Source organism: Vombatus ursinus, unplaced genomic scaffold (assembly GCF_900497805.2).
Source record: "Vombatus ursinus unplaced genomic scaffold, bare-nosed wombat genome assembly UNPS02010193.1, whole genome shotgun sequence".
Classification (NCBI taxonomy): domain Eukaryota; kingdom Metazoa; phylum Chordata; class Mammalia; order Diprotodontia; family Vombatidae; genus Vombatus; species Vombatus ursinus.
Window position 1 is genome coordinate 4,792,796 of NW_020949971.1, and position 26,611 is coordinate 4,819,406.

Below are 26,611 nucleotides of genomic sequence, written 5' to 3' on the forward strand. Positions count from 1 at the left end.
TTTGGATTCATCTTTCTCCCTCAATATAGATTTAAAATCTGTAACAACTCAATTTTGGGCTTATCCTTAGCTTCCCTTGCTAGCCACAGATCATTCTGAAATTTAGTAAGCCTGACATTGTTTTTATTTTTTAATTCTAAATTATAATTTTTTAAAAGTCCTGAAATTTTTATAGGACTGTCCAATGTGCTTATATTCATCCTTCATTAAGTGACCTTGCTCACATTTCTTTAAAAAAATTAGATTAGGGGGCAGCTAGGTGGTGCAGTGGATAGAGCACTGGCCCTGGAGTCAGGAAGACCTGAGTTCAAATCTGGCCTCAGACATATAACACTCACTAGCTTTGTGACTCTGGGCAAGTCACTTAACCCCAACTGCCTCACCACAAATAAGCAAAAAATTTAATTAGCTAAAGAATTCCTTGAATACCAATAGCAATTTCTTTAGAAAACTATCATTTTCCCTCCTAATTGGAATTGCTTCCCTTTTTGTCTTCAGAATCTTAATCTTAGAGGTTCTACTCTTTCGACCCTTGACTGCTTTAGCATTTTAGTCCATGATGTTTTCCATATCCTTCCTCTGGAGTGCTGAGATCCCCTTTCTTCAAATTTCCCATACACATCAGACTATGACTGATTTTCTTCTTTCTTGCAACCTCAGGAGGGAATGGTTCCTTCTGCCCAGGGTTCCCACTTTCCACTTCAACATCAAGTTTCTCCCTATTAGTGAGATTCAGTTTCATCATAGAATTTCCTCTCATTGGCTCCTCCAGGTTTTGTTGATGGAATTACATGTACAAGTGAATGAACTAATAACTAGTCTTCCTTTTCCAACCTTCTGGGTTCACAATCTAGGTGTCGTCTTTGACTCCTCATTCTTCCTCATGCCTCCCTCCCCACACACATGATCTATTGTCAAGTCCTGGCAATTCTTCATCTACAGCATCTCACCATCCCTCTTCTGGTCTCCACTCACATGGCCTCAGTCCTAGCTCATGTTCTCATTGCCTCTCACCTAGACTATTTCAGTAGACTCCTAAATAGTCTTTTTTTTGGTCACATCTCTCCTCACTCCAGTCTATCCTTCACACAGATGCCACGTTAAGGGGCCTAAAGAAAAGGTTGACATTGGTTCCCTGCTCAGAATGGCCCAGGAGTTCCTCTCACTACTTGGAGAAAATACAAATTCCTCTTTAGCCAACTTTTCCAGACTTATTTCACATTAGTCCCCTTCATGAACTTTCAGGTGTAGCCACACCATCTTAATTGCTTCTTCTACTCTCCATGCCTTTGCACAGATAGTTCACCATGTCTGCAATGTACTCCCTACTCACTTGTGCATTTTAGATCAATCTTCCTCCTGTGCTCATCTCAAGGACCACCTCTTACATGAGGCCTGTCGTCATCCTCTCCCTCATTCCCCTCCAACCACTAGTACTTGCTGGACTTCCCTTCTTTGTATTGTGTGTGTGTGTGTGTGTGTGTGTGTGTGTGTGTGTGTATAAAATAAATAAACAAATATATATATACACACACATATATATGTATGTATATATATAAATATGTATATATACACACATATATATGTATGTATATATAAATATGTGTATATATATATATATACGTACATATATTTCTGATTGCTTGCATGTATACATCCCATTTCTCCTAATAGAGTGCAAGCTCTTAGAAGGCAGAGATTATACATACGTATATACATACATACATACATATATATATATATATATATATATATATATAATCTTTTTATCCCCAGAACTTATCATGTTACTTGACATTTAGTAGACATTTAATAATTGCTAGTGAATGATTGATTTATTGTATCATGCCCTGGAATTCAATTTGCATAAGATCAGATTACTCTCTGTATCAGAGCTATGGATTCAGTTCGTCTTGATAACAGACTGAGTTTCCCAGTACCAATTGAATTGGGAATGTAATTATACCTGCTTTGGTTTGGGTGTGTCGGTCATGGGTCTGCCATTAATCATGGAAAACAAATGGTCTTATGCTCTATAGGGGGCATGGCCAGAAAGACAGAGAGACAAGACTATAATAAGAAGAGTTGGTGTCCTTTCAGATCCTTATCCCTGGCATATTTGCAGGCTTGTTTGTTGACAGGTTTTCTAAAGCCCCTCAGTTGTATAGCTGGGAGTCTTCATTCTGAAACTAGAAGTGGATTTCAGAGGTTCAGGTGGCTAAGAGCTGTATGGAGCTGTGTTCCTGTGCCCTTTGAAAATGCTTATCCTAATTGGTTTCAGAGAAACCTGGGATGACTTGTATGAATTGATAGAGCGAAATGAGCAGAACCTGGAGAAAAGTATGCATTGCCCAACCACATCTCCAGAGGACTGGGATGAAATCTGCTCTCCACCTTCTGCAGAGAGCTGATAGATTCAAAGTGTGGAATGAGACTGACATTTTTGGATGTGACCAAAGTGGGAATTGTCTCTTTGTCCAGTGGGCGTGGTGAAGAAGTGAGGTGAAAGGGAGAGATAATGATAGGGCTACCAAAAATAATAAAAAAAGGAAGAGAAATAAGAAATGGAATCCTCAAAGCATATAAAAATTACACAAAGGGGAAGAGTGGGAAACAGAGACAAGCAGGCTGGCTTTGAAAATAACATGTGGAATTGATTACCTGCTTAAAGGGAAAGGCACACTGTATGTCACAGAGCTTTGGGCTTTATGTGCAACTGACTTTTTCTGGTCAACTTTATGAAAATGCATGTTGGATTTGGTGCTTGTTAATTTTTAAGAAAGGGGCTATTAATTAAAAAAAAAAGATGACTGTCCTAAGTTGTTGGCCCCAGAATGATGGAATACTTTGTTTTCAGAAACTACAGAGAGCCCCAATCACTTTTGCAGGTTTTAAGAACAATTTGAGTGACTTGGGTGTACACACATAGTGTAAAATTTGTCAATTTTAGCATGTAACACTCATGATAGAATCTTCAGAAACAAGAGCTTGCCTGTGATCACTAGAAATGCCTTTCTCATAAAGTATTTGTAGCCAAACTGGGTCATTTTTCCAGAACCCAGGCTGATTTGTATAATGTTATTGACACGCTACAGACACAGGTCCTTTCCTCTGCCCTTCCTTGGTGTTCTCAGCACAAGTCACTTGGCTGCAGGCAGCTGCTGATGGTGCTTCTCATTAATTCAGCTTAATGAAAGGGCCGCCCAGCACATACGAACACATTTCATTTTCCAAATTCCTCAGGGAACAGTGTGTTTCTGGCAGAAAAAAAAATCAAGAAGCCTGGGTTCATAAATACATTTTGCTTATTCTTGTAAGTGGGACTTAGATTTGGTGATTTACAATTTTGCTTTTGGCAGGATAGATGTATTTTCTAAAAGGAAGGACAATCAGTATAATATTCAGCCAGACTTTCTGCAGCAGGATCTTTATTAGCAAAATGAGAGTTTCTCATTAGCAAAATTGTTTTGGAACCAAAGAAATTGCAAGTCATGGCTGGTGATGATCATTTCTGAATTTACATTTTCCCAAGAAGTATTATGGACAGAATTTGCCTGGAGGCCTTGCTTTTGAACTATGAGCTTGAAATGTAACTCTCCTGACTGCAGGCTAGAAATCTCCTTTTTTACAGAGATAATCAGAATTGGGTGTGCATTTGGGCTTTAGGGGAATTAGGAGGTGCTTTTTTGGGGGGGAGCTATCTTTGGGGTATTAAGAAATACATCCTTCTGGTGACACTCTGCCTACGAGCCATGAAATGCTATAGTATCCTAAGAAACAAAAGTGAGGATCTCTTAAAGGACAATGGAGAATATGCATGGAGGGTGTGCACAGATGGCAACACGCTGTAAAATAGGATTTATATTGGAAAAGTCATGTGAAGGACACATCCGAGACATGTATTATCAAGGGGTTGGGGGTGGAGAGAAAGAACAGTTGCACACCAAGAAGGAGGGCTGAGGGATGCCCAACCTATGTATTCCACTGGTATCTTCATGATGCCAAGGGGAAGTGAGGAGGTCCACAAATGTGTTGGTGGACTTCCTTTGGTGAACTTAGGAGAATAACTTGGTTGCAAGTTGCAGGAGGGATGGGCTTGATGAGTTGTGATTTACATTACTGCAGGTAATACATACATTCATGAGATCAGAGATTTGCTATTTAGGTCTTTTTTGGGGAAGGGGTCAGTTTAAAAAAATTCTTTGCTCCTAATTTCTCCATAATTACCTCTTCCTTATTCTAAAACTATTTTCTCTGAGAGATACAGGTCAATGATTATCTTAGAAGGAGGGTGTTAATAGGCTTGAAAAACATTTTGTCTTTTTGTCTCAATGTTTGTGTTGAGAGCTAAGTGGTGCAATGAATAGAGTGCTGGGCCTGGAATCAGGAAGACTTGGGTTCAAATCCAGTCTCAGAGACATCATAGCTGAGCAACACTAGGCAAGTCACACAACCTCTGTCTGCCTCAGTTTCCTCACCTGTAAAATGGGGATAAAAGTATCACCTACCTCCTGAAGCTGTTGTGAGAACCAAATGAGTTAACATTTGTAAAGTATTTAACACAGTGCCCGGCATGCAGTTGGCACTTAATGAATGCTTACTCCCTTCCTTAGTACTTCTGACATAGTTGTTATATTCTTTTATCCATTCATTGAACAACAAGAAACAACCAGCAGAACATTTATTGTCTGCCATGAGTAAGATGCCCATGGTATATTCTCAGAGCTTACTACATTAGCCTCAGGTAAATGTCTGCTGTGTCTCTGATGGATGGACAGTGGAAGTGCCTTCTCTTCCAAAAGGATACTTGGCTTGGAAAGCTGAATTTTTTTTAGACCAAAAATGGCTCTATTCTCTCTTGATGGCTGTTTATTGTCTGTACTTTGTTCTTTAAATTCTAAGAGAAGAAAGAAAATTACTTGAAGGTTTTTCAGAAATACCACATCAGATTGCCCCAGCTTTGAAGGTAGAAAATCTCTTAGTCCTTGCTATCTGAAGGAGCCCCAAAGACTTGTATAGCAGTGAACTTCCATTCTCTTATTCTGGTTTTCATTGGTTGCATCTCGGACATCTTAGGCCTACTTTGGTGGATTCATTGAAATCTTGAAGAAAAATGTGCTGCCCAACACATGCATGGTTGGTGACCTTGACACTTGAGGAATGTGTATCTACATTGACTTCTGAGCCCAAGGAACCAGCGTTGTCTTGCCAAAAAGATATTTCTAGTCTCTGTTAAGTTCACAATGAGCTCTTACTCAATTTTGAATTTGGGGTATTGTGCCCCTATTATATTTGAAATGAGTCACATGATACCATTTCTACTCTCATGGTATAAGCAAAAATGGCCCATTCTAGCTCTTTTCAGCTGCTGGATGAATAGGGGAGCTATCTCCTAAAAGACTGTAGTAAGCCTATGTGTATCTTACTCAGGGTTGAGCCATCCAGTCTGCTGGATGCATCAGAGTGTAACAGAGAGGGTGGTGGCTCTGGAATGCTAATATCAGAATTGACATTCCAGCTCTGCTATTAACTAGCAGATATGGCTTTAACAGGTCACTTGCACCTTCTGGGCTATAGTTTCCACACCAAAAGGGGGTTGGACAGGATTATCTATAAGTCACGCCACCATCACTAATTTATACAATGCTGTCCTATGGTTTATTATGATTAAAAAAAAACTAAAGATGACATAATTTGGTGAATGTGTATATTTAACTTAATTACACCATAGAAAATTTCTAGATGGTTAGAAAAAATTCACAGCAGGAGGCATTCTTGGCTAGATAGCATTCTTATTCTGTTAGACTATGATTTACAAATGAAAGTCTTTGTAGTATTAGAAAGCATCCAGCCAGAAAGTACCTTGGGTACTAATTCTTTTGATTTTGTTGATGTAGGAATATTTGTGTAATGGCGCGTCTCTGCTAACCCAGACATAACTGTTTGGTCTTCTGATCATAGATGCCTCCAGTTACTGCAATTTGGCCTATTTTCCTGACTCTACCAGGTGGTTTCCTGGACCTTTAGATAAATCTGTATAAATGGACAGAGGTTTGGTTCAGAGATCCACAGAAACTTTTTCTGGATTATCAGAATGTAGTGCCACTTAGACTACTAATGACATTCCCACCAGCATCATGGTGGAGGCAAGAAGTCAAGTTTTTTTTGTCAGGTTTTTTAGACTGCTGTGGCTCCCAAGAGCACTTAACTCAATATTGCACACATGGACTCATGATCCTCTGAACAAAAGCTTTTATTTTACCGTCAGTGAAAGCTGATGCTATGGATAAAGGAGAAACTGTCTGTGAGTCCATACTGCTAGAAATCTACTTACTTTCCAATGATCCCAACTTGGAAACGTCTTTCTTCCTTAAGAAGCTGTGATTCTTCCACTACCTGCAATGAGAAATCCTGCTGGTAGTATTTTTGCCATGTGTCTTGACTTTTCCAAAGGTGACATTGACACAGGCCTTCTCAAGGAGCAGGCCACATCTGGGCTACTTGTATGCTCTCTGGAACCAGATGGAAATGATTTATTCTTCCCAGTAATCTTGACTTAACTCAGCTCATGCTTGCTGTCCAAGAAAGAAGAAACCAACTAGAATCGTGTTCCTATTTGTATTTCCCACTCCATGAAGTCCAAGTATTGGGTTCCCCGTTCCTAGGGGCATTTCTTTTCTTCCTCTCACATTGCTGTTATGCACCAGTCTGGCTCTGACTGGCATTTGATGGTGTGGCATAACATTTTGTTGACCTTTGTGTTTTGCAGAGACTGTAACTAGTATGCCAGCATCTACTGAAAGAGCAAGCATGCCCTCAGGTAAGTAGAGTTAGCCATCATCAAGCTTTATTCCCTGGATTGACCAGTCTGCCTGCTGACTATACCTCTACTAAACAGAAGCCTTTCTGCCTTCACAACTTCCCCCTCCTTTTCCTTTTCCTCATCTACTAACAACTTCATCAAGCATGGTCTGCCTTCTGACTCCCATTCCGGCTTCAGTTTGGTGAAGATTGTCCACAGTTGCTGATGTTTCTGATCAAAACCTGAACTCTGAAACAAGTCTGAGGAGTAGGAGGATTTCCATAGATAGTTTTAACGTTGTGGCCATGGGCCCTTCTTTCTCCCTGTTAGGCCAGTACTTTCTGTTCAGACATACTTGAATAACAGGATTTGTAGATAGTTTTGGAATCCACAACACTGGTGCCTTTATAGCACTAGAGGCCAGGATACTATGATCTGGCCAAACTTCTGAATAGCAAATTTGGTAATTACTATTAGGGTCTCTTCTAGGACATGGTTAATAGGACAACCTCTGACCTGTAGGCCAGGATCTGAACTACACATTTGAGAACATACGATCAGCAATATGGTTGCTGTCAGAAAACATCTCCATCTTGAAAACTTCAAAAGCAAGGAATTGTGGGCCAGATATAGTAATTATCGTGGATTCCACAAGTTAAGAAGACTGAAGTCATGTACAAGGAAGATCCTCATGAATTACAGTTTGAGAAGAAGTTCTTGGAGTTCTCATTCAGTGTCCCCATGCCAGCTGATTCCTGCCCACCCAAAAGAGTGAGCAAAGCAAGCTCACAGGCTTAAGACTTGGAATTTGATTATCAGGATCTCTCATGGCAGTAATCTCATCTGAAATATTCAGGTCTAAGAAGCCATGAACACTGATTCTACACAGACACAGTAAGGAAAGATGGAAGGGACTGAGACTAGAAGAGGAAAAACTAGAAAAACTCTTGGAAAGATATGTATGGCTTCATAGGTTGAAGTCATAGGTTACAACTGACAAAGCTTCAGATCTAAGGAAGGGGGTCTGGAAACATAGCTGGGTTCGTTTCTCTTCTCTCTTGAAATTCCTCAAGGAAGTGGATTCCATCTATTTTCCCTCCATCTCCCCTACTGCAAGAAGGCTGATGTGACTTGGTATTTCAGCCTCAGGAAGTCTGTGCAGCTGTGGAAAGTCTAGTGATGAGAGGATGAGGAAAATTCCTGAATTCAGGAGAGAAGCTGAAAGATCACAGGTCAAGAAAAAAAAATCCTGAATTAAAATGTACTCTACAAGCAGGTAAAATAATGTAGGATCAAAAAACCATAACCAAATCCCTGAAGTTTCCAAAAGAAATAAAAGTACATTGTGCAACTGTTATAACATGGAACAAAATAACCAATATTACTTAGTGAATATGAGAATGTTGTGGACCTACCAGAGATCATAGAAGAATATCAAGAAACCCTAGAACAGTTCAAAAGAGAACTTTCAGAAGAAATTAGAAATGAATTTAGGATAGAAATCAGAGTTCTCAATGCAGAAATAAAAACAAGCAAACAAACAGCAGAGTAATACACATACATATTACGTATTTTATATATACACCTACTCACACATGTGTGTATATATTATGTATGTATGTGTGTGTGTGTATGTATGCACACACCTACATGATTGCAAATCTCTTCTCAAAAAATGGAAGTAGAAAGGAGAAAATCACTTGGAATGCAAAAAAAAGTTACTACAGTGGAGGGGAAAAATGACAAAAGAGAAATAAACAGCTACAGCGTTAAGGGGACACATAAATTCTATGTCTGCCAAAATTATCGGCCTTGGAGACAGGGTATATTGAGATAACTTAAGAATCATATGTTATCCAGGAGAATACAATAAATTATTTTTAAAATCTGAATGATATAATTCAGGAAATAATGCCAACCCCCTCCCAAAACAACAACCCCCCCAACTCAAACTTCTACCTAGCACTTCTGAATAAAAACAACAAAGCAATGACAGAGAAAATCTACAGATCTTCACCAGCCAAAGAGAATATGCTATCAACTCCCAGGCATGGAGTATTTGTATTTAGTAATATAGTTGATAAATATGTTTTTAATCAGCCATATCTTTAAATATGAAGGAAAGACAATTCAAATCACTTAAGATTATTTTTCATTCTGAAGAAATCTCAGGAGAGAACAGCAAGTATATTTTAAAAAGCAAAAGAGCTCAAGCTACAATTTAAAACAATATATCCTACAAATCTGACCAATGACCAAAAAATAGGTGTTTGGCAAAAGAATGGCATTTCAGAATTTATGGAAAAAAGGAGACAAGTGCATTGTTTATTCAGATTTAAAACACCTTCAATCATCTGAAGCACAAGGAGTTAAACACATTTATACAAAAAAGACTAATAAAATCAATTCTCATGTCTAGTTTGTTTTTTAATGATATGGATTCACATAAAGGTTAAAAGAAAGACCATGTTAGAGATTATCAAGTGATTAAAAAAAAAGACCTAAAAGACTAAAGCTTTAAGAGAAATTTTATGAGAAGATAATCAAAGTAGAACACTTAATTTGAACTTGGACTCCTAACTCCTGATAAGTAAATTAATATTTTCTTTAGGCTATAACAAAATGGGGAATTGTGTAAATGTGGAGAGGAGGGGGAGAGAAAGGAGAAGAGGATATATGTTCTACTAAAACAAATCATCATTTTTGTATGGAAACTTATAGTTACATGTATCAAATGTTTAAGTGATGCCAGTTATTCAAAATATCCCCAAAATTAACAGAAATAAGATAAATTCAATATCAGATAAAACAAGTACTAGATTTTATTTGATCTGTTTTATCATCTGATAAAGTTGGAGAAGTAACCTTATTTAACTCCTTCTATGAGACAAATAAGTTCAAATACCTAAACCAGGGAAGGATAAAGCAGAGAAAGAGAACAAAAAACTGATATCACTATGGAATATTGTTACAAAAGTTGAAATAAAATATTAACCAAAGACTAGAGTAATATGTTTTTGAAAAAATTAGCATGTACAAGTTGGAATTATAGGAGATAAAAGGATGATTCTGTAATAGGAAAACAAGTAACATATTAAAGCAGATCATATTCATGATCATATTAAAGCAAAACCCCAACCTAAGCAATTATATGAGTAAATTCAGATAAAAAGCTTTTGAGAAAATACAACATCCATTTATGCTAAAAACAAAACAAAAAACAAGCTACCAATCATAGGCCAAAAGGATCATTTTTAATATGTTAAAATTATATATCTTAAACCAAAACTAACTTTGTTTGCAGTGAACTGGAGGCTTTTGCCACAAATATAAGACAATTCTAGAAATACCAGAGATAACAATAAGAGAAGAGAAAGAAATTAAATACACAAACATAGACAAAGAAGAGATTTCTGTTAACTAATGATAAGATGGTTTAGTTAGAAAAACCCCAGAGAATCAGCAAAGAAATTAAATCAATTAATAGCTTTAGTAAAGTATCCAAATATAAAATAAATGCATAGAACCATCAATGTTTATTTATTGCAATACCAAAATGTATACAGAATTAATAAAGGGAAGTCCCATCAAAATAGTTACATTAATAAGCTACCTGAAAATCAGTCTTCAAATGCACACTTGACTCATGAATACAATTACAAAACATTCTAAAGAAATTTAATAAGAACTTAAATAATTGAAAAAATACTCATTGCTCACATCTGGATTACAGCAATATAATGAAACTGATAATCAGACTAAAATTAATTTACAGATAGTGCTATACCAGTTGAACTATCAAATTACTTTTTAGAGTTAGAGAAAATAATTTCAAAAATGTATTTGGACAAAGAAAAGCTTTAGAATCTCGAGGATAATAGTGAAAAAAAAGTAGGAATGAAGTGAGGACAGATAGCATTTCCAAACTTCAAATTATATTGTGAAACAGCAATTGTCAAAAGTATTTGATGTTGGTTTGGGAAAAGAAAAATAAAAAGTAGATCAGTAGAATATAATAGATAATACAATGAAAATCAGTACAACATACCTATTCTTTGACTCAGAGATTCCCTTACCAGGCATATACTCCAGGAAGGTCAATGATGAAAAAATACGAAAAGTCCCATATACACGTTTTTGTGATAGCAGAAAGAACTGGAGTAGTTGCCCATCACTTAGGCTAAACAAATTCATTTTGTGAAAGTGTTGGAATATTAATGTGCTGCAAGAAACAATGACTATGAAAAATTGCAAGAATTGTGGGACGACTTCTATGAAATGATTTAGAGTGAAATGAGAACCAGGAAAATGATATACATATGGACTTCAAAAATACGAATGGAAAGAACAAAAAGCAACAAAAACTAGAAATTGCATTTGCATTATGACAAGGACATCTTTGCCTCCAGAGAAGAAATGAGAGAATACAGGCAGTTCCCTTCCTTTGCAGTGGTAGTGACAATTCATGTGGAACATTGGTTATGCCATCGGTCTGGATCATATGTCGGCTGTTTTTTCTGGACTGCTTCCTTGCCCTCTTTGTTTTGTTTGATAGAAAAAAAAGTTGGCCTTCAAGATATGGTTGGGGGAGGCAAAAATATGAAAATAAATGTGTTATAAAAATAAAATATACCAATAAACTATAAAAAACAATAAAAGTCTGACAGGGTGTCTTTGTTGATGGTTTTTTTTTTTTCCCATGCTCCTGCTTGTCAATATGAATGACCCAATGATGGAGAGTTAAGGGAGCAAGGGAAAAGGAAGAGCTTCCACCAGCTTTGCATGCAACCCTGGTAGCCAACAAATCTGCACATGTAGCCATTTCCCACAGATTATATATTATGTTTGGTAATTGTTTTCACTTCTCTTACAGTTCCTACTAGATGTCATTGTATTCTAGCTGTCCCCTTCCCTTCTCAGTCCATCAACTCTTTCCATTTTCCTCAATATTATTATTATTCTAGATTTATGATTAAATGCTTAGGGCTAGAAGTGACCTTGCAGACTATCTAGACAGTCTGACTCTTTGATTTTATTTTTTTCTTAGATTTGTTTATTTTTCTCAAAAAAAATTCCCTCACCATTCTCCTCCTCCTTAATTTAAAAACAAAACAAACAAAATCCTTGTAAGAAATATGCATAGTCAAGGGAAAAAACCTTGTACAAGAAACAGCAAGGAGGCCAGTGTCACTGGGTCTCATCAGGTCTTTATCCATTACAGTGGGTGGATCCAAGATGGCAGAGTAAAGTAAGCATTTTTGCCCAGTTCTCCCAATATTCCTAGATCTTTATCAATCCTGACCATCTTAGAAGTCAAAGGAATTGGTTATGTCTCCCTGTTAATGTTGATTGACCCTACTCATAAGCATCCTATTTAGTGAGGAGTACAGAGTTTCTCTGTGATGGAAACTGCAGCTTTCATAGGTATTGAGGTCCATCTGGGAGTTAGGGACCTGCCTCTCCATCTCTGCTGAAGCCTCTTTTATGGCTATGCTGCACTTATTGTCCCTTTTGGCCTTCAGCTAAGCACTATTTTTATTGACCTTCCCATTGACTGTGGAATCATTAAATCACGGATGCTTTTTTTCAACTTTTTTTGTTTTCCTGATTTCTTTTCCTGGGTCCTCTCTGAGCATGGCACATTTGCAATGGAGAACTTTGCTTGGCCTGATGCCATAATTCCTCATTGCCTTTTTCTGTTTTATAGAGTACCTCACTAGAATATCAATGTCAACAGAAGGGATCAATACTTCTTCATGTAAGTACTCAACCATTCTGTTAACTGGCCTTTACCACAGTTTTGTGATGACTTTCAAGGACTTTTAGAGTTCATCTACATCTTCAGCCTGGTGCTAATGCCAGTTCTAATGACATATTTCATTGTAGAGCTTAAAGGATTTTGGAAATGGTGGAGATGGACTGTTCTAGAATTATATTTCCTTCTGCACTCTCTTCTACCAAGTATGTGTGAATATAATTGAATGGAGACCTCATATGTATGGTTGATAAACTAGACCAGTGGCCTTCAGGGCTGGGAGCTCATTGCTTAGCCTCTGAAAAATGTCTTTGTGTGAATAATCAAATACCATGTCGGGACCAGTACTTGACTCAGTTTCAGACACATAGTAGGCATCTACTAAATACTAATTGATTTGATTTGACTTGAGTGACTGGGATTTCAGCTTCTTTCAAAGCTTTACTCATTGCCTGAGATGTCCTATGCAGATGTCTCTGATATGGTAGCTCAGCCATTTTTCTACAATATGCTGTGTGTGGGATGGACAAATGTTGTATAGATTCTCAGACTTTAAATGTGGTAGCTAGCATCTAGTTGGGAAATGTGTTAGAGGCAAGTTCCTGGCCACGGTTGCTGATTTTTTTTTTTACCCTTTTCATGTGGAATGTGTCTTGTAAGGGTACTATTCCTGCGAGATGAATTATTGCTCTTAGCTAGGTCCCAAGGGAGCTGAGGAAATTAGGAAGGGCTAGCAAAAACTCCCAGATGCTTATGAGGAAGATGAGTACAAACAATGTAGGGCTGACATGGTATTGAGTAAAAGTAAGTGTAGGGGTAGCCTACCAGACCTCTGGGACAGAGTTCTGTACTTAAATGGCCTCCATCAACTTTCAGGAGGTTATTTAAAGGTGGGAACTTTGCTCAGTTTGAGAAACTTTGCATAATTAGATAGAAATATACCTTTTTCACAATCATCAAAATATGAGGAAAACACAACAAATTAATATACCTTTTATGCATACATACATGTGTACACACATGGGTGTTTTCCTATACGTGTGGATATGCACACACACATGCATTGTGTATATGACCAGAAGAGACTCACTTGCTGAACACTCCATTAAGGACTGGTGAAACAATGTGATGGAACAGACAGAGAACGGGCCTTGGCTCCAGGGAAACTTGGCTTCAGGTCTTAGCTTCCACTTTTTTTAACTATTATAAAACCATGAACATTTCAGTGCAGTATTTCTCTGCTTTTCACCTGCCCAGGTGAAAAGATTATCTGCCCAGGAGCAGGGGGTTACTTGGTTGAAGGATGTGAGTGGTTTAGTGACTTTTCTCATGTAATTCCCAATTGTTTTCTTTTCTGGTCGGACTGATTTACAGCTCCACCCTTAGTGAATTAGGGCCCTGTCTTCCCTCAACAGTCTAATACTGACTATTGTCTTTTATCATCTTTGTCAATTTAATGGATATTGAGGTGAAATCTCAGTTTTTAATTTACACTTGTGAATGATTCGAGGCCTCTCACATTTTTAAAATATTTTTCATCTCTTCATTTGAAAACTGTGTATCTCTTTGACCACGTATGGGACAGTTAACAGCAACAGCAGCAGCACAACTAAGATTTCTGTAGTGTAGGATGTGCTAGGCACCATACTAAGTGCTCTAGAATTATCATGTCTTTGATCCTATGACAACCCTGTGAAATAAGTGGTATAATTAGCCTCATTCTAGAGCTGAGGAAACTTGAGACAAGCATGGTTAAGTATGTCTATGGGGCAGCGAGGTGGCACAATGGATAGAATGCTGGGCTTGGAGTCAGGAGAACCTGAGTTCAAATCTGGCCTCGGACATTTACTAGCTGTATGACCCTGGGCAAGTCACTTAAACCCTGTTTGCCTCAGTTCCTTCATCTCTAAAATGAGTCAGAGAAGGAAATGGCAAACCACTCTAGCATCTTTGCCAATAAAACTCCAAATGGGGTCACAAAGAGTCAGACATAACTGAAAACAACTAAACAACAATAAACATATGTGTGTGTGTGTGTGTGTATCTGTTGATCTATCAAGGTTGTTTAAACGCCATTTAGAGTTTATTGTAGCATATTGATTAATCCAATTTTCTTCTGATCTGAGAATCATCTGACCATAGTCCTCATTCTTCCAAAGTAGCAGTATGGTAGCTGTGGATATGTGATATGAGTACAGTGTTCAGGCCATTCTTGTGATAGATCCCACCTCTTACCTGTATTGACTCCCTACCAATATAATCCATTTGGCTGCTTGGGTCATCTATACAGATATAAGTTACCTGGCATAGTTGGCTGAATTTCTGCAATCAGAGGGACTATCTGTCCTTCTTTGCTCTGTTATTTGGGTCCTGTGAACCCGTCCAAGATGATGGTCTTAACGTTCTGTGGTAGTTTGTGTTTTGTGTGGTGGCTTTGTACAGATTTCTTAATTGGGGTCTATGAATTATAGTCCATTTGGATTTTGATATCCATCTACTGTGTGTTTTTGTTTGGTTTTACAAAGCACTTAATATTTGAAACCAAATCATAGGGTTTCTCCTTGGCACCTTGTCTGATCTGAATTTTCCCTGCAGGATTTAGTGAATAAAGTGATTTAGTCTCCTGAAACTGGGGCTCTTCTTTTCTTCATCAGCAGGAATGGTGGACATTGTCCTTTAGCAGTTATGGAGGGGAAATCACATTTTTCTTGTTTTGTCTTAGCTGCAGAAACCCCAAATGGATCTCTTATTCCACAGCTCTATTCGTTGTGTGAAATCTGACTCCCCTCTCTGACCCCAGTAGCATGGATATGCCTGAAATGTCTACATTTAGTTATTTAAAACAAGGGAGAGTGATTTCCTCTGGGGATTATGATAAAAAATATATATTTTTTCTGTATTGCATTTACACACCAATTCTTGTAGCTTCTTGGGGTGTGTGTGTGTGTGTGTGTGTGAGTGTGTGTGGTGAAGGAGAAAAGTCCTGGATTTAAGGAAAATTTAAAGTGAAACTAACTCTCAGAATTTTTAATATTGTTGATTTAAAAATTTATATCTTTAATCTGAAATCAGCAGCTTTAATTTCTTTTGACCTCTGCTTTTGAGAAGTTCCAATTCTTTCCATGTCCTATACAAGGCCTTTTTGAATTTCCCCATGTGTTAGTGCCCCCTGACCCCCCCCACTCTCTTTCCATGTGCGTATAAAACTTAATATACACTTCATATTTACATGGTTTATCACTCCCACAGAATGTAAACTCCCCAAGGGAAGACATTTTAAAAAAAAATTATCCTTAGTGCTTAGCACAGATTTTTTTTATAGTAGTTATTTAATGTTGCTGAACTGAATTGAATTTTAAATACTGAAATTTCCATCAGTGTCCTCTATTTGCTTGCTGACTCTTGATATGGAATAAACATGTAGACTAGATTTTATATTTCTTAATATTAAATCCTGAAAATGTTTACCAAAGTCTTATCAAATAGGATTTCAAAGTGAGCTGATTTGTTTTGTTTTTAGCAGAGCAGTTAACCTGGAAAAAGGATAGCTAACCTATTTCTTCTCTTTCAAATTCCAGTTACCTCTGGGAATTTGCTCTGATTTTGCCAACCTTATCTCAGTCAAACTTTATTTAAAATTGATGTGATCAAATCAACACTTTGATTAGAGAGGCAAAGTAGTTGAGTGGAAACATTTCTAGACTCCAAGTCAGAATTTTTCCCTAAAGCATGGATGTGCAAAATGCCTACTTCCAGTCTCCTCAATTTTAAAAAGTGACATGACATATGCATATATATAGATATAGATATATATATATTTAAAAGTTATTTAGATTTAGATTATTTTAGATTTAGATAAAGAGTTATCCTTTTGGAGCTTATTATGGTGTATATTGTGTAAAATGCTGGTTTCAATCTATTTTCTGCAAGACCGTCGTCCTGGATTTTTGAGCCGGTTTAATTTATTATTTTCTTTTCAAAGAGGTAGTCCTTACTACAGCACTTGTTGTTCTGAGCTTGCTGAACACTTTATTGCTGTGTTCAGTTGGGTCTGCATCTTATTACTGAAGATGTATTATAAAGGGAATGATCTAGGTAGCTTTCTTTTTTTTAAATTTATTTATTTGTTTTTAGTTTTCAACATTCACTTCCATTAGAGTTTTGAGTTCCAAATTTTCTCCCCATCTCTCCCCTCCCCCCACCCCAAGACAGTGTGCAATTTGATATAGGCTGTACATATACATTCATATTACACATATTTTCATATTAGTCATGTTGTAAAGAATTAGAACCAATGGGAGAAACCACAAAAAAAGAAGAAACAAACAAAAAAGAGAGAAAAAAAAGAAAGAACAAATAATGCTTCGATCTGCATTCAGGCTCCATGGTTCTTTCTCTGGATGTGGATAGTATTTTCCATCATGAGACCTTTGGAGAGGTCTTAGATCGTTGCATTGCTGAGAAGGGCTAAGTCTATCAATGTTAATCATCGCACAGTGTGGTCTGGGTAACTTTCTAACCTCAACTGACAGTCTTCTCTTGGGCTTGACACCAAGAAGAAAGCAACCCAGAGGAATATCAGACATCTCTGGGAAGCCATTGGGATTCCACTCAGGAAAAGCAAACCAACTGGATGTTAATTAATGATGTTGGTACCTTCCAGATCAGGGCTTGTTGGATCATCGGCAAGGCTTGGATCCCCAATTTCTTTATGACATTGATGGCTGCAGCCTCTCTTTCCCACATTACTGGTGGGTAAGACTCCTGAGAATTTTCCTAAATAATTCTGAGCTAGAAAGAGATTTCTATTTCATTTTTTGTCAGTGGCAAATCGTAAACAAATAGCTCCCTTTGAGAAGTTGCTTCTATTCCAATTGGATGCAAATTAGTTTTGAAGATTTCTGTGAACACCTTGTAGAGAAGGAGGGTCAGAGGACTCTTAACTTGCATATAGAGAGGCAAAGAAATCACCAGCAGTCCCATAGCAATGAGAGCAACTTAAAAAGAAAATCATCCAACATAAGGCAAACTTGTCTTTCTGATTCCTTGGGAAGAGAGCTACAGACTGGATGACAGAGTGGTTACTTCTAGACCATGGGCACTGTCTGTGTGATTGGTGCTGAATGTCATCAAGGCAGTATTGGTAAACAGCACCAATCCATTCACTATAAATATTAACAATCCAGTGGCTGTCTTGGAGCTTATCTCTTCTATATCTTTGTGTGGGCATCTATGAAGGATGTATATAATTTATTTTTATTTTTCAGAAAGAGCTGCATACTTAAGAGGGTGCTAAGGTTCTATGTCCATCTTCATGGGCCTTCTGTCCCTCATGTTCCTCACATTCCCAGATGAGCCACTTCCAAATGTTTGGGTTGGTCTCATGTAGTTGAAAGAGCACTCCACTTCTAGTCCAGAGACCTGACTCCAAATCCTGCCTTGTTTATTTTCTTAGCTAGGTAATCATGGGAAACCCATGTAAGCTTTCTGAACCTCAGTTTTCTCTTTTGTAAAACGTGAATGATAATACTTTCACTCTCAACTTTGCGGGGTCATTGCAAAAAAATCAGGGACAGGTTGATATACTGGCCCCGGAGTTGGAGTCCAAAGACCAATTGGGCATTGGCTTCCTCATGTGAAGAATTAAGAGGCACTAGACAATCTCTAAGATCCTCCTTAGCTTTAAACCCTGTGTTCCAAGTTACCAACTCACTCTAGATCTTCATTTCATCTCTAAAATTTAAGAATTTCTGAAACAGTATTATATCCCTTGGGGAGTAAGGGCATCAGACTTGAACTGTTGGCTTTATTCATTTCTAAATCATTGACAGTATCTTCTTTGAAGAAAATCAAGCTAATGGAAAGGGTTGTTTTCAAATCTGTTGTTAATCTTTACACATATTTAATACCACCTGGGAAACCACTTTGATTCTTCTTAAATGTGATATACTAATGAAATTGGCAGATGACACCACTCCACTTGGAAGAGAGAGCTAACATACTAGGTAACAGCATCAGTATCCCAAAAGAAAAATCAAAGGCATTAAATTCATTTGGGTTAATTATGAATTCTCACACTTGGGTTGCAAAAGCAATATCACAGGTATAGGATAGAAATGGCATGATTAGACACTTGTTAGCCTTTAAAAATATCTGGCAGGTTTAGTGGCTTGTAAACTCAATACAAAACATCAGTGTGATATGGCTGCCGTAAAAAAAATGCAAGCTTGGACTTTGCTAAGAAGGCAGAGAGTCTAGGAATAGAGAGATGATAGTTCCTCTGTACTCCGTCTTTGTCATATACTTGGCCAATAGTCATTGGAGTATTGTATTCACTTTTGAATAGCTCACTTTGGAAGGATATTGATAAGATTCAATAAGATTCAGTTGGTAAGATAAGAGATTCAAGGAAAGGGTCACCAGGATGCTGAAGGGCCTTGGGTCATAGGAATGTTACCCCATTGTGTTATAATGATCTGTTGAAGGAACTGGGACATTCAGCCTACAGAAGGGAAGACCATAAGGGATATCAACAATTTTTCAAGTATTTGGAGCTCTGTCAGGGGGAAGAGGATTTAGCTTTGCTCTGCTTTGTCCCAGAGGCAGTATCAAGAGTTATGGGTGGAAGCTGCAAGAAACAAATTTAGGTTTTGTGTCGGAAAAAGTAATACCTCCCTAACAACTAGAAGTGTTGAGCAACCTGAAGAGGGGTTGAGCTTCCCTTTCTTGGAGATCTTCCTGAAGGTCTTCTCTGTGAATTATGTCATGATGGCAGGTGGCAGGTATCCCTTTTCCAGTATGTGTTGGACTGTAGAAACTCTGAAATTCCTTCTAACTCTTGGGTTCTGGGAACTCTTGAGTTCTGGGAATCTGAGTACTTGGGGCAAAGAAGTCCCATCATATTAGATACTGCAATGTATACTCCTAAATCATCTAGGAAGTTAACACAATTAAAGAAATATTAATTATTAAAATGTAGAGTGCTCTGATTTATTGGATTTTGGTTCTATTCTCTTGAAATTCAGTTACCAAGGGAAGCAGATAATTTTGAATACATTTCTGTTGTATTTGATCAAGGATTCAATGACTGCTTACCTTTAAGAAAGTGGATATATACTAAGGGAAACATACCCAAGAGCCAACATCTAATATGCTATATAATAGCACATTGGGTGATCATTGCCATGAAAATTTAAAATAAAGACATTTTATATAGTGAGTCTAAAAAAAAAAGACAACTCTCATATATAAAGCACATTCCTAAAATGATTGATCTGTATTCAGTCAATTGGATGACAAGCTAATTATTGTGAATAAACCCATGAATTCCTCAGTAGTTCAGTGGATGAAGGATTTTTTTCCATTCCTGGCTTCAACATAGCTATATGTACTCATTCTGGCCAATTCTTTTCCACGTACTCCCATCTGCCATGGCTATGGATCTCAACAAAGGGGGAAAAGTCAATGCTATCAGATAGTATTTTTTTATGATTAAGGAAGATGTAAGTCAAATGAAACTTACATGACTCTCTAAAGGAAATTCATTTTTTAAAAAATGATCCCAGTAGACTTGTGCTTTTTTGGTAAGTTCTTCATATTTTCCTTTGGTTCACACACTGGAATATTACTGTGTTAAGTCCTCATAATTTCTTTGTAGTTTGGCCTCACTAATGCTGCAAAAGACAAATATCGTTTTGTTTAGACCTTCCTAAAGTCATGTGTAAGAGATTTAAAAAAAATAAGCTTCAAAATGAGCATGCTGTGTGTAATTTAGGATGAATTGGTTATGTGTGTAGGTGAATGACTTTATATGTACAAATGAGAATCTGTGTGACAGTGAGATAAGCCAGGAGAAGTATTTGGGTCACATAAGGGCATATGGAGACCTTTTAAAAATGTGTTTACTGTGCAGGTAAAGAGCATTAAGGTCTAAAAACTGTTCATCTCCCTTGCAGCAAAATACCTTTAAAAAAATCAACACAGCTGCTACTCTCTCTGTATGCTCCCACGGGAGAACTGAGGATGCAAAAAGAAAGTTAATGTTCATTTTGGAAAGCCAATGGATTTATTGTGCAAGGGCAGAAGGAAATTACTTGAGATTTTGATAGAAAGGTTGCTTTGTGAGGTTTTTACACTCTTGATATAGTTATTGCAAAATATTCTGACAGATCTGTCCTGATGGGTGCTGTCCTGACATGTGGTGCTGAAAGGTATCTCTAGGGCAGGGCCCTGTTTGTTGACACTGCATTTCCAATGAGATTGCATTAATTGATGAGTAGGAGACAGTTGGAATTGCTCTGAAATACATGGATGTAATGTCTATTATTGCTTCATGAAGAAAAGTATTGGAGATGATTACTTCCATCTTTTGGATGTGGCCTGCCTCACAGGAGTCTGCTCTTTGATCTTCATGTGGGGATTTTTTTTTAACTTAATGAGCTGAGTAGAGAAGGATAGAAACAAATGCCATTGTTTTTAATTCCTTCAGTAAGTGAAAAGCTTCAATGCTAGAGTCATGCTTGTCAGGCGCCTACGACTATTTGAACTACTAGGAATGGCTTTGGGAGTGTGTGTTGGGGGGGTGGCATGAGTGTACCTTAGGTGTCTGAAGGTGTTCTGAGTGTTTCAACTGAAAAAAAAAAGGAAAGTCCAGTGGACTGATGGACAGACAGGCTTGAGCACACCATCTCTGCTTTGAAATATAAGTGACAATATTTGTTTTTCTAGCACTAAATGTAACTTGTATCATTTGGTAGTGGAAGGAGTACCAAGTCTAGAGATCTGGGCTCAGTCTCCAGCTGTGCTTCTTGGCCACTTGTGTGATCTTGGAAAGTCCTTTCCCTTCCCCTCCCTAGGCTTTGATGTTGTCCTCTATGAAATGAGGGGGCTGGTCCAGCTGATCTCAATGGTTCCTCCTCAATGCTAAATCCTTTGACTTTTGACTGAAGTCTCCTTTGGTGAGAAGGTTAGCTATTTGGAGGAGTACACATGATTCTTGCCTTGAATAGTCTCATTGTTCTCTCCGTTGACCTATTTGGTCTGGTTTCCTTTTGTTCGTAAGAAGGAAAACCACACCTCTGTCTCCTTCTGTCCTTGCTTCTGCTTGAGGTTCAGTAAGTCAGGAGGAGCTGGCAGGGCTTGAGTAGAAAGTAGAGCCCTTCTAGCATGACTTCCAGTCCTGTTTGAGGCTGTTAGCATGCCAGCCATTGATCTGGAATGTCATCACAATGCTGGGCGTAAGAGCAAATGGTTATCTGCTGTTCACGTCTGAAGGTTTCCTTTCCCCACCCCCACCTCAGAAACCCAAGGGTGAGCATAATGACTTTTTACTGAGTCACCACAGAAATCAACTTGGCATATACTGTGAAGGGCAGATGATGGCAGGGTATAACAGGCTAGCATTATCCCCTGTTACTGACACCCTGGGCTTGGTATTTCATCCTGCTATCTATTCTGTTGACCCAATTCTTGGGCTTTGGGAAACCACATCACAACATGATTTTTCTGTGATAATGAAAACAAAGCACAGTTTCAAAGGAAAGTTTTGCAACACTAGTATGAGACTCTAGGGTTATTCTGTTGAGATGTATGACTGTAGAGGTCATCTCATCCAATCCTGTCATTTTACAGAAGAGGCAACTGAGGCTCAGAAAGATTAACCTTCTTGTTTAAGGTTTTACACACACACACACACACACACACACACACACACACACACACTAGCAGAACTAAGACTCACGGCCAGGTACTCTGCTTTCACTTCCTATACTTTTTCCACAGCACTAGGATCCCACTTTCTTCCCACTTCAGTCTTCTGTAGCTACAGTGATAGTAGGACTGTGGCCAATACCAAGCTGTTTCTTTGTAAATATTTCCTTTCACTCAAACAAACACACATTAACCACCCACTTTGTACAAGGCTTTGTCATAGACACTAGCAAGACAAGGATGATAGTCGCTGATCTTTAGGAGGTTCCATTCTGTGGCCATTTATGGATGTATAAATAAACCATCAATTGAGAAGGGCATTCCAGAGAGTTTTCTCATTGAAATTGGCATTTATGTAGTTGTCCAAAGTTTATGAATGACTGTACATAATGTGGATTGAGTCTGTGAGGTTGGTACCGCAGGTACTGTTATCCCCATTTTACAGATGAGAACCAAGTTTAGAAAAGTTTGTGTGACTTGCTCATAGTTATACAGCAGATATGTATCAGAAGCGTATATTAGATCTGGATGTCCCTGATTCCAAATCCAGAATACTATTCACTAACCCACACTGCCTTCCTACATGTTCCGATACTTGATCTGAGTTTTGAATGAAGATAGAGATTCTGAGAGGTAGAGGTGAAGGAGTGCATTCCAGGCTTGGGAGACAGTCTGAAAGTGAAGGAATAGCTAGGAGGCTGATTCAGCTAGAAGAGAGTACACAAACTTAGCTAGCATGTAGTGTCTGAAAAAAGCACACAAGGGTTAATGAATCTTAGAATTTGAGGAGACACCAGCAACTATTTCACTATCAACCATCAGCTCACCTATGGAAGGATTCCCCACTATAGTGAAACCAGGTAATAATGGTCATTAATTCTAGACTTGAAGACTCCCAATGAAAACGAACCCAGTTAGTCATTTTTCATTCATGTCTAACTCTTCTTGATCCCATTTGGAGTTTTCTTGGCAAAGATACTCAAATGGTTTGCCATCTCCTTCTCCAGCTCATTTTACAGATGAGGAATCTGAGGCAGAGTGAAGTGACTTGCCCAGGAGAACTGGTAAACATCTGAGGCCAGATTTGAACTCACATCTTCCTGACTGCAGGCTAGGGTGTTCTATCCATTGTTCCACCTAGCTGCCCCTTGGAAGAAACCCACAACCTCTCAATTCAGTCCACTCTACTTTTGAAAAACTTTAGTTGTTAGGAAGGGTTTCGTTTGTTTGTTTTTGTCTCTGATATCAAGACCAAGTTAGACTCTGCCTCCTGTGCCCTTTGCTCCTGGGTCTTCCCTCTGGGGCCAAACAAAAAAGTTCAATCCCTCTTCTATTTATTAGTCATTCAGACACTTAAATGCAGCTCTCTTTTCCCTTCCAAGACTCCTCTTCTCCAGGCTAAACCTTCACAGCTACTTGGACCAACAGATGAGAGACCATGGAAAAAGGGCTATGTTTGAGACTAGGTGACCTAGATGGCTTAGTGTAGGTAGTAAACAGGAGATCTGCAAGTATTTGTGGGAAATAAAAAAAAAGTATGCCTGCCCTTCCTCCTGGTTGAGTATATTAGGGGCATGGAAAAAGGAGCACCTAACATTGCCAAGTGTCCAGAGAAGCAGGGTCTTCCTGATATAGCCAGGTTTCGATGAGTATCAGAAGATTGAAGAGTGGGAGAGAGGCAAAGTCTGGTATGGAGTTTTAAATTTAGATTCTCTATTTGGCAGGGCTCAATTCTCTCTCATCTTGTAATGCACTGGCATGCTTTTGATTGTTAATAACGAGTGCCAGAGATGGACAAGGTGTGTGGTACGGCCACTGTGTCCACATCAACAGTGGATGGATCTGGCTTTCTGAAACCACAGGAGCCCTGAGACTTCAGACGTCATTTCCTCTTATTGAAGGGCATGGACAGGAATGGGACACTCTGCAAGTAGTTTTCATCCCCTGTTCATCCCTGATTTGGGGGTTTTACATGAAAAAATACACAAACTTTATGAGGGTGCTTTTGATGTTGGAGAAAAGGTTGGCATTTTGCATTTGAATGAAATGAAATTTAGTGCCTGGCTTTACATCTTGCTTAATAAGTATCTGTTTAAGTGAATGGAGTTTTTTTTTTTTTTGAGAAACATCTTAGGACAGCTAGGTGGTGCAATGGATAGAGCACTGGCTCTGGAGTCAGGAGGACCTGTTCGTATGTGGCCTCAGATACTTACTAGGTGTGTAACCCTGGGCAAGTCGCTTAACCCTGATTACCTCCTATATCTATCTATCTGTCTATCAATCTATCTATCTATCTATCTATCTATCTATCTATCTATCTATCATCTATCTATCTATCTATCTATCCACCTATCTGTCTATCTATCCATCTAGAAACATCTTAGTCTTGGTAGCAACCCTGAGATTACTGTGTAGACAGAGAACTGTCCAAAAACTGCTCTTTTGCCTTAAAATCTCCACTTCGTTCAATCTGAACATTACGGATGATCTTGACAGGGAGTTCTTGGGAAGCCCCAACATGGCAAATCTCACTCCATCACGCCTACCATTTCTCCAGCTCTGTGTCCCTCTGGAGTTCATGTGATCTATGTATATATCCTCCCTCCCCATTTGTCTACACAGGAAAACAAAATATATCTATAATGATTCTTGAAGAAGCAAGCCCTCCAGGCAGTTCTGTAATGCAAAACCAGTTTCTGCCTGTAAGGATAAGTGTGTGTTGCTAACAGACATAAGCCCTGGTGCTTCCCAGAGCCTCTCAACATCCACGGGCATGCTGAGCATTCCTAATGGAGGCAGAGTTTGATTTTTGAGCACCAGAGAAGGTAATAATGAAGTAACAGTACTTGGGCAAACAATATTCAAATAAGGGTCAGGGACGCAGTGGGAAGAAGGCTAAATTTGGGGTTGATCACGTTGAAATCCCAAATCCGTGGCTTTGAACACCACATCTTGCTTCGCTGGTTTGCAAAATAAGAATTGGGTCATATGATTTCCGAACTCTCTTTTGGCTCCAAATTGACAATTCTAATAATTGTCCCTATTATTATTATGGCAAATGTTATTGTAATATAATAGAAATGTAGAATGTTTTACATATATTATCTCATTTAACCTGCATGACAGCTCTGTAAGGTGACTGCTATTTTTGCTCCCATTTACAGTTGAGGAAACTGAGGTTGATAGAGGTTAAGTGACTTGCCCAATGTTGTACAACTGGGAAGTGTCTAAACCTGGATTTGAGCTTAGGCCTTCCTGACCATAGGTCCAACATTGTATCCACCATGCCACCAATTAGAAATAATTTAGCAATATCCTTTGAAGTTCAATTCTGTCGTAGTGATATTAAGCTTCTGGGCTCATTGGTTCATTATATAAGAAAGAAATCCATTAGACAGAAAGAGAAAGGGATGGGCAGGGTTTCATCTGAGTCAAAGATCTCTTCATCCCTAGGTATCTGAAAATGACAGCCTTCAAATGCATTTGGCAAATCGAGACTTCAGGTGGTTTTAGACATTATAAACTGAGAAATATATTTGTCCATAACGTTTGGCATTTTCATCAGAAGCAGCTGACAGAAGGAAAGCTGTGTTCCAAGACAGAAAAGTGAGGTTAGTTGTGATTAGTTGATTGCCGATTTGACTAATTTCCATCAGTTGTTTTTCTCTTGGGAGCAGAATTTTGATTCTGAGGATGAGAATTGACATAGGAATACTAGACCTTCCTAGGGAAAATGATCTCCTTTTTGTAGCTGCCATTTTGGAAGCAAGACAAGGGCACTCAGGCTTTCTTTTCACCACAAAGTTGGATGACCTTGTTGAGTGGCAGGGCTAGTATAAGCTGGGTTCTCTGGGACTTGCAATCCAAGCTTAGCCAGAGGATTGTAGGAATGCAACTGGGCACTCCTAGAAATCAGTAATAAGGGTAATAGTAAGCATAATGGAAATTTCTTCAGCCCATGTGGTTTACAAAGCACTTGAGCCTTGTAACAGTGCTATGATTCTCACCATTTTATAGATGAAAAAACTGAGGCATGGAGAAATAAAATAACTCACCCAAGGTTAAAAAAAAAAACAACAGTTAAGTAGAGGAAGCAGGATGTGACCCCAGGTCTCCTGGACTTCAGGGCCAACACTCTATCCACTATACCAAGCACCCAGTATATCTTAATCAATCTATTGATAAACATGTGTTAATCACCTGTACTGGGTTGGGCACAGGATATTACAAATAAAAAAGACAAAATGAAACACATCCTGCCCCCAGGGAGAAGAGGGACCCAGGACAGATCTCCAGGATACAGTCAATTATGTGGCAGTATATGCATGGTGATATAGAAATGGAGA

At 38.4% G+C, this 26,611-nt stretch overlaps 1 protein-coding gene across 4 annotated transcripts in view; it reads left to right on the plus strand.

Annotated features, from left to right (window-relative positions):
- NRG1 (neuregulin 1) overlaps window positions 1-26,611 on the plus strand; it is a 792,976-nt gene that overhangs the window by 615,706 nt on the left and 150,659 nt on the right. For all 4 annotated transcript variants that reach the window (XM_027853664.1, XM_027853666.1, XM_027853665.1 and 1 more), the window contains exons 4-5: window positions 6,770-6,820; window positions 12,510-12,560. In XM_027853664.1, the coding sequence (XP_027709465.1) occupies window positions 6,770-6,820; window positions 12,510-12,560 (102 nt within the window). The remainder of the gene's footprint in view (window positions 1-6,769; window positions 6,821-12,509; window positions 12,561-26,611) is intronic.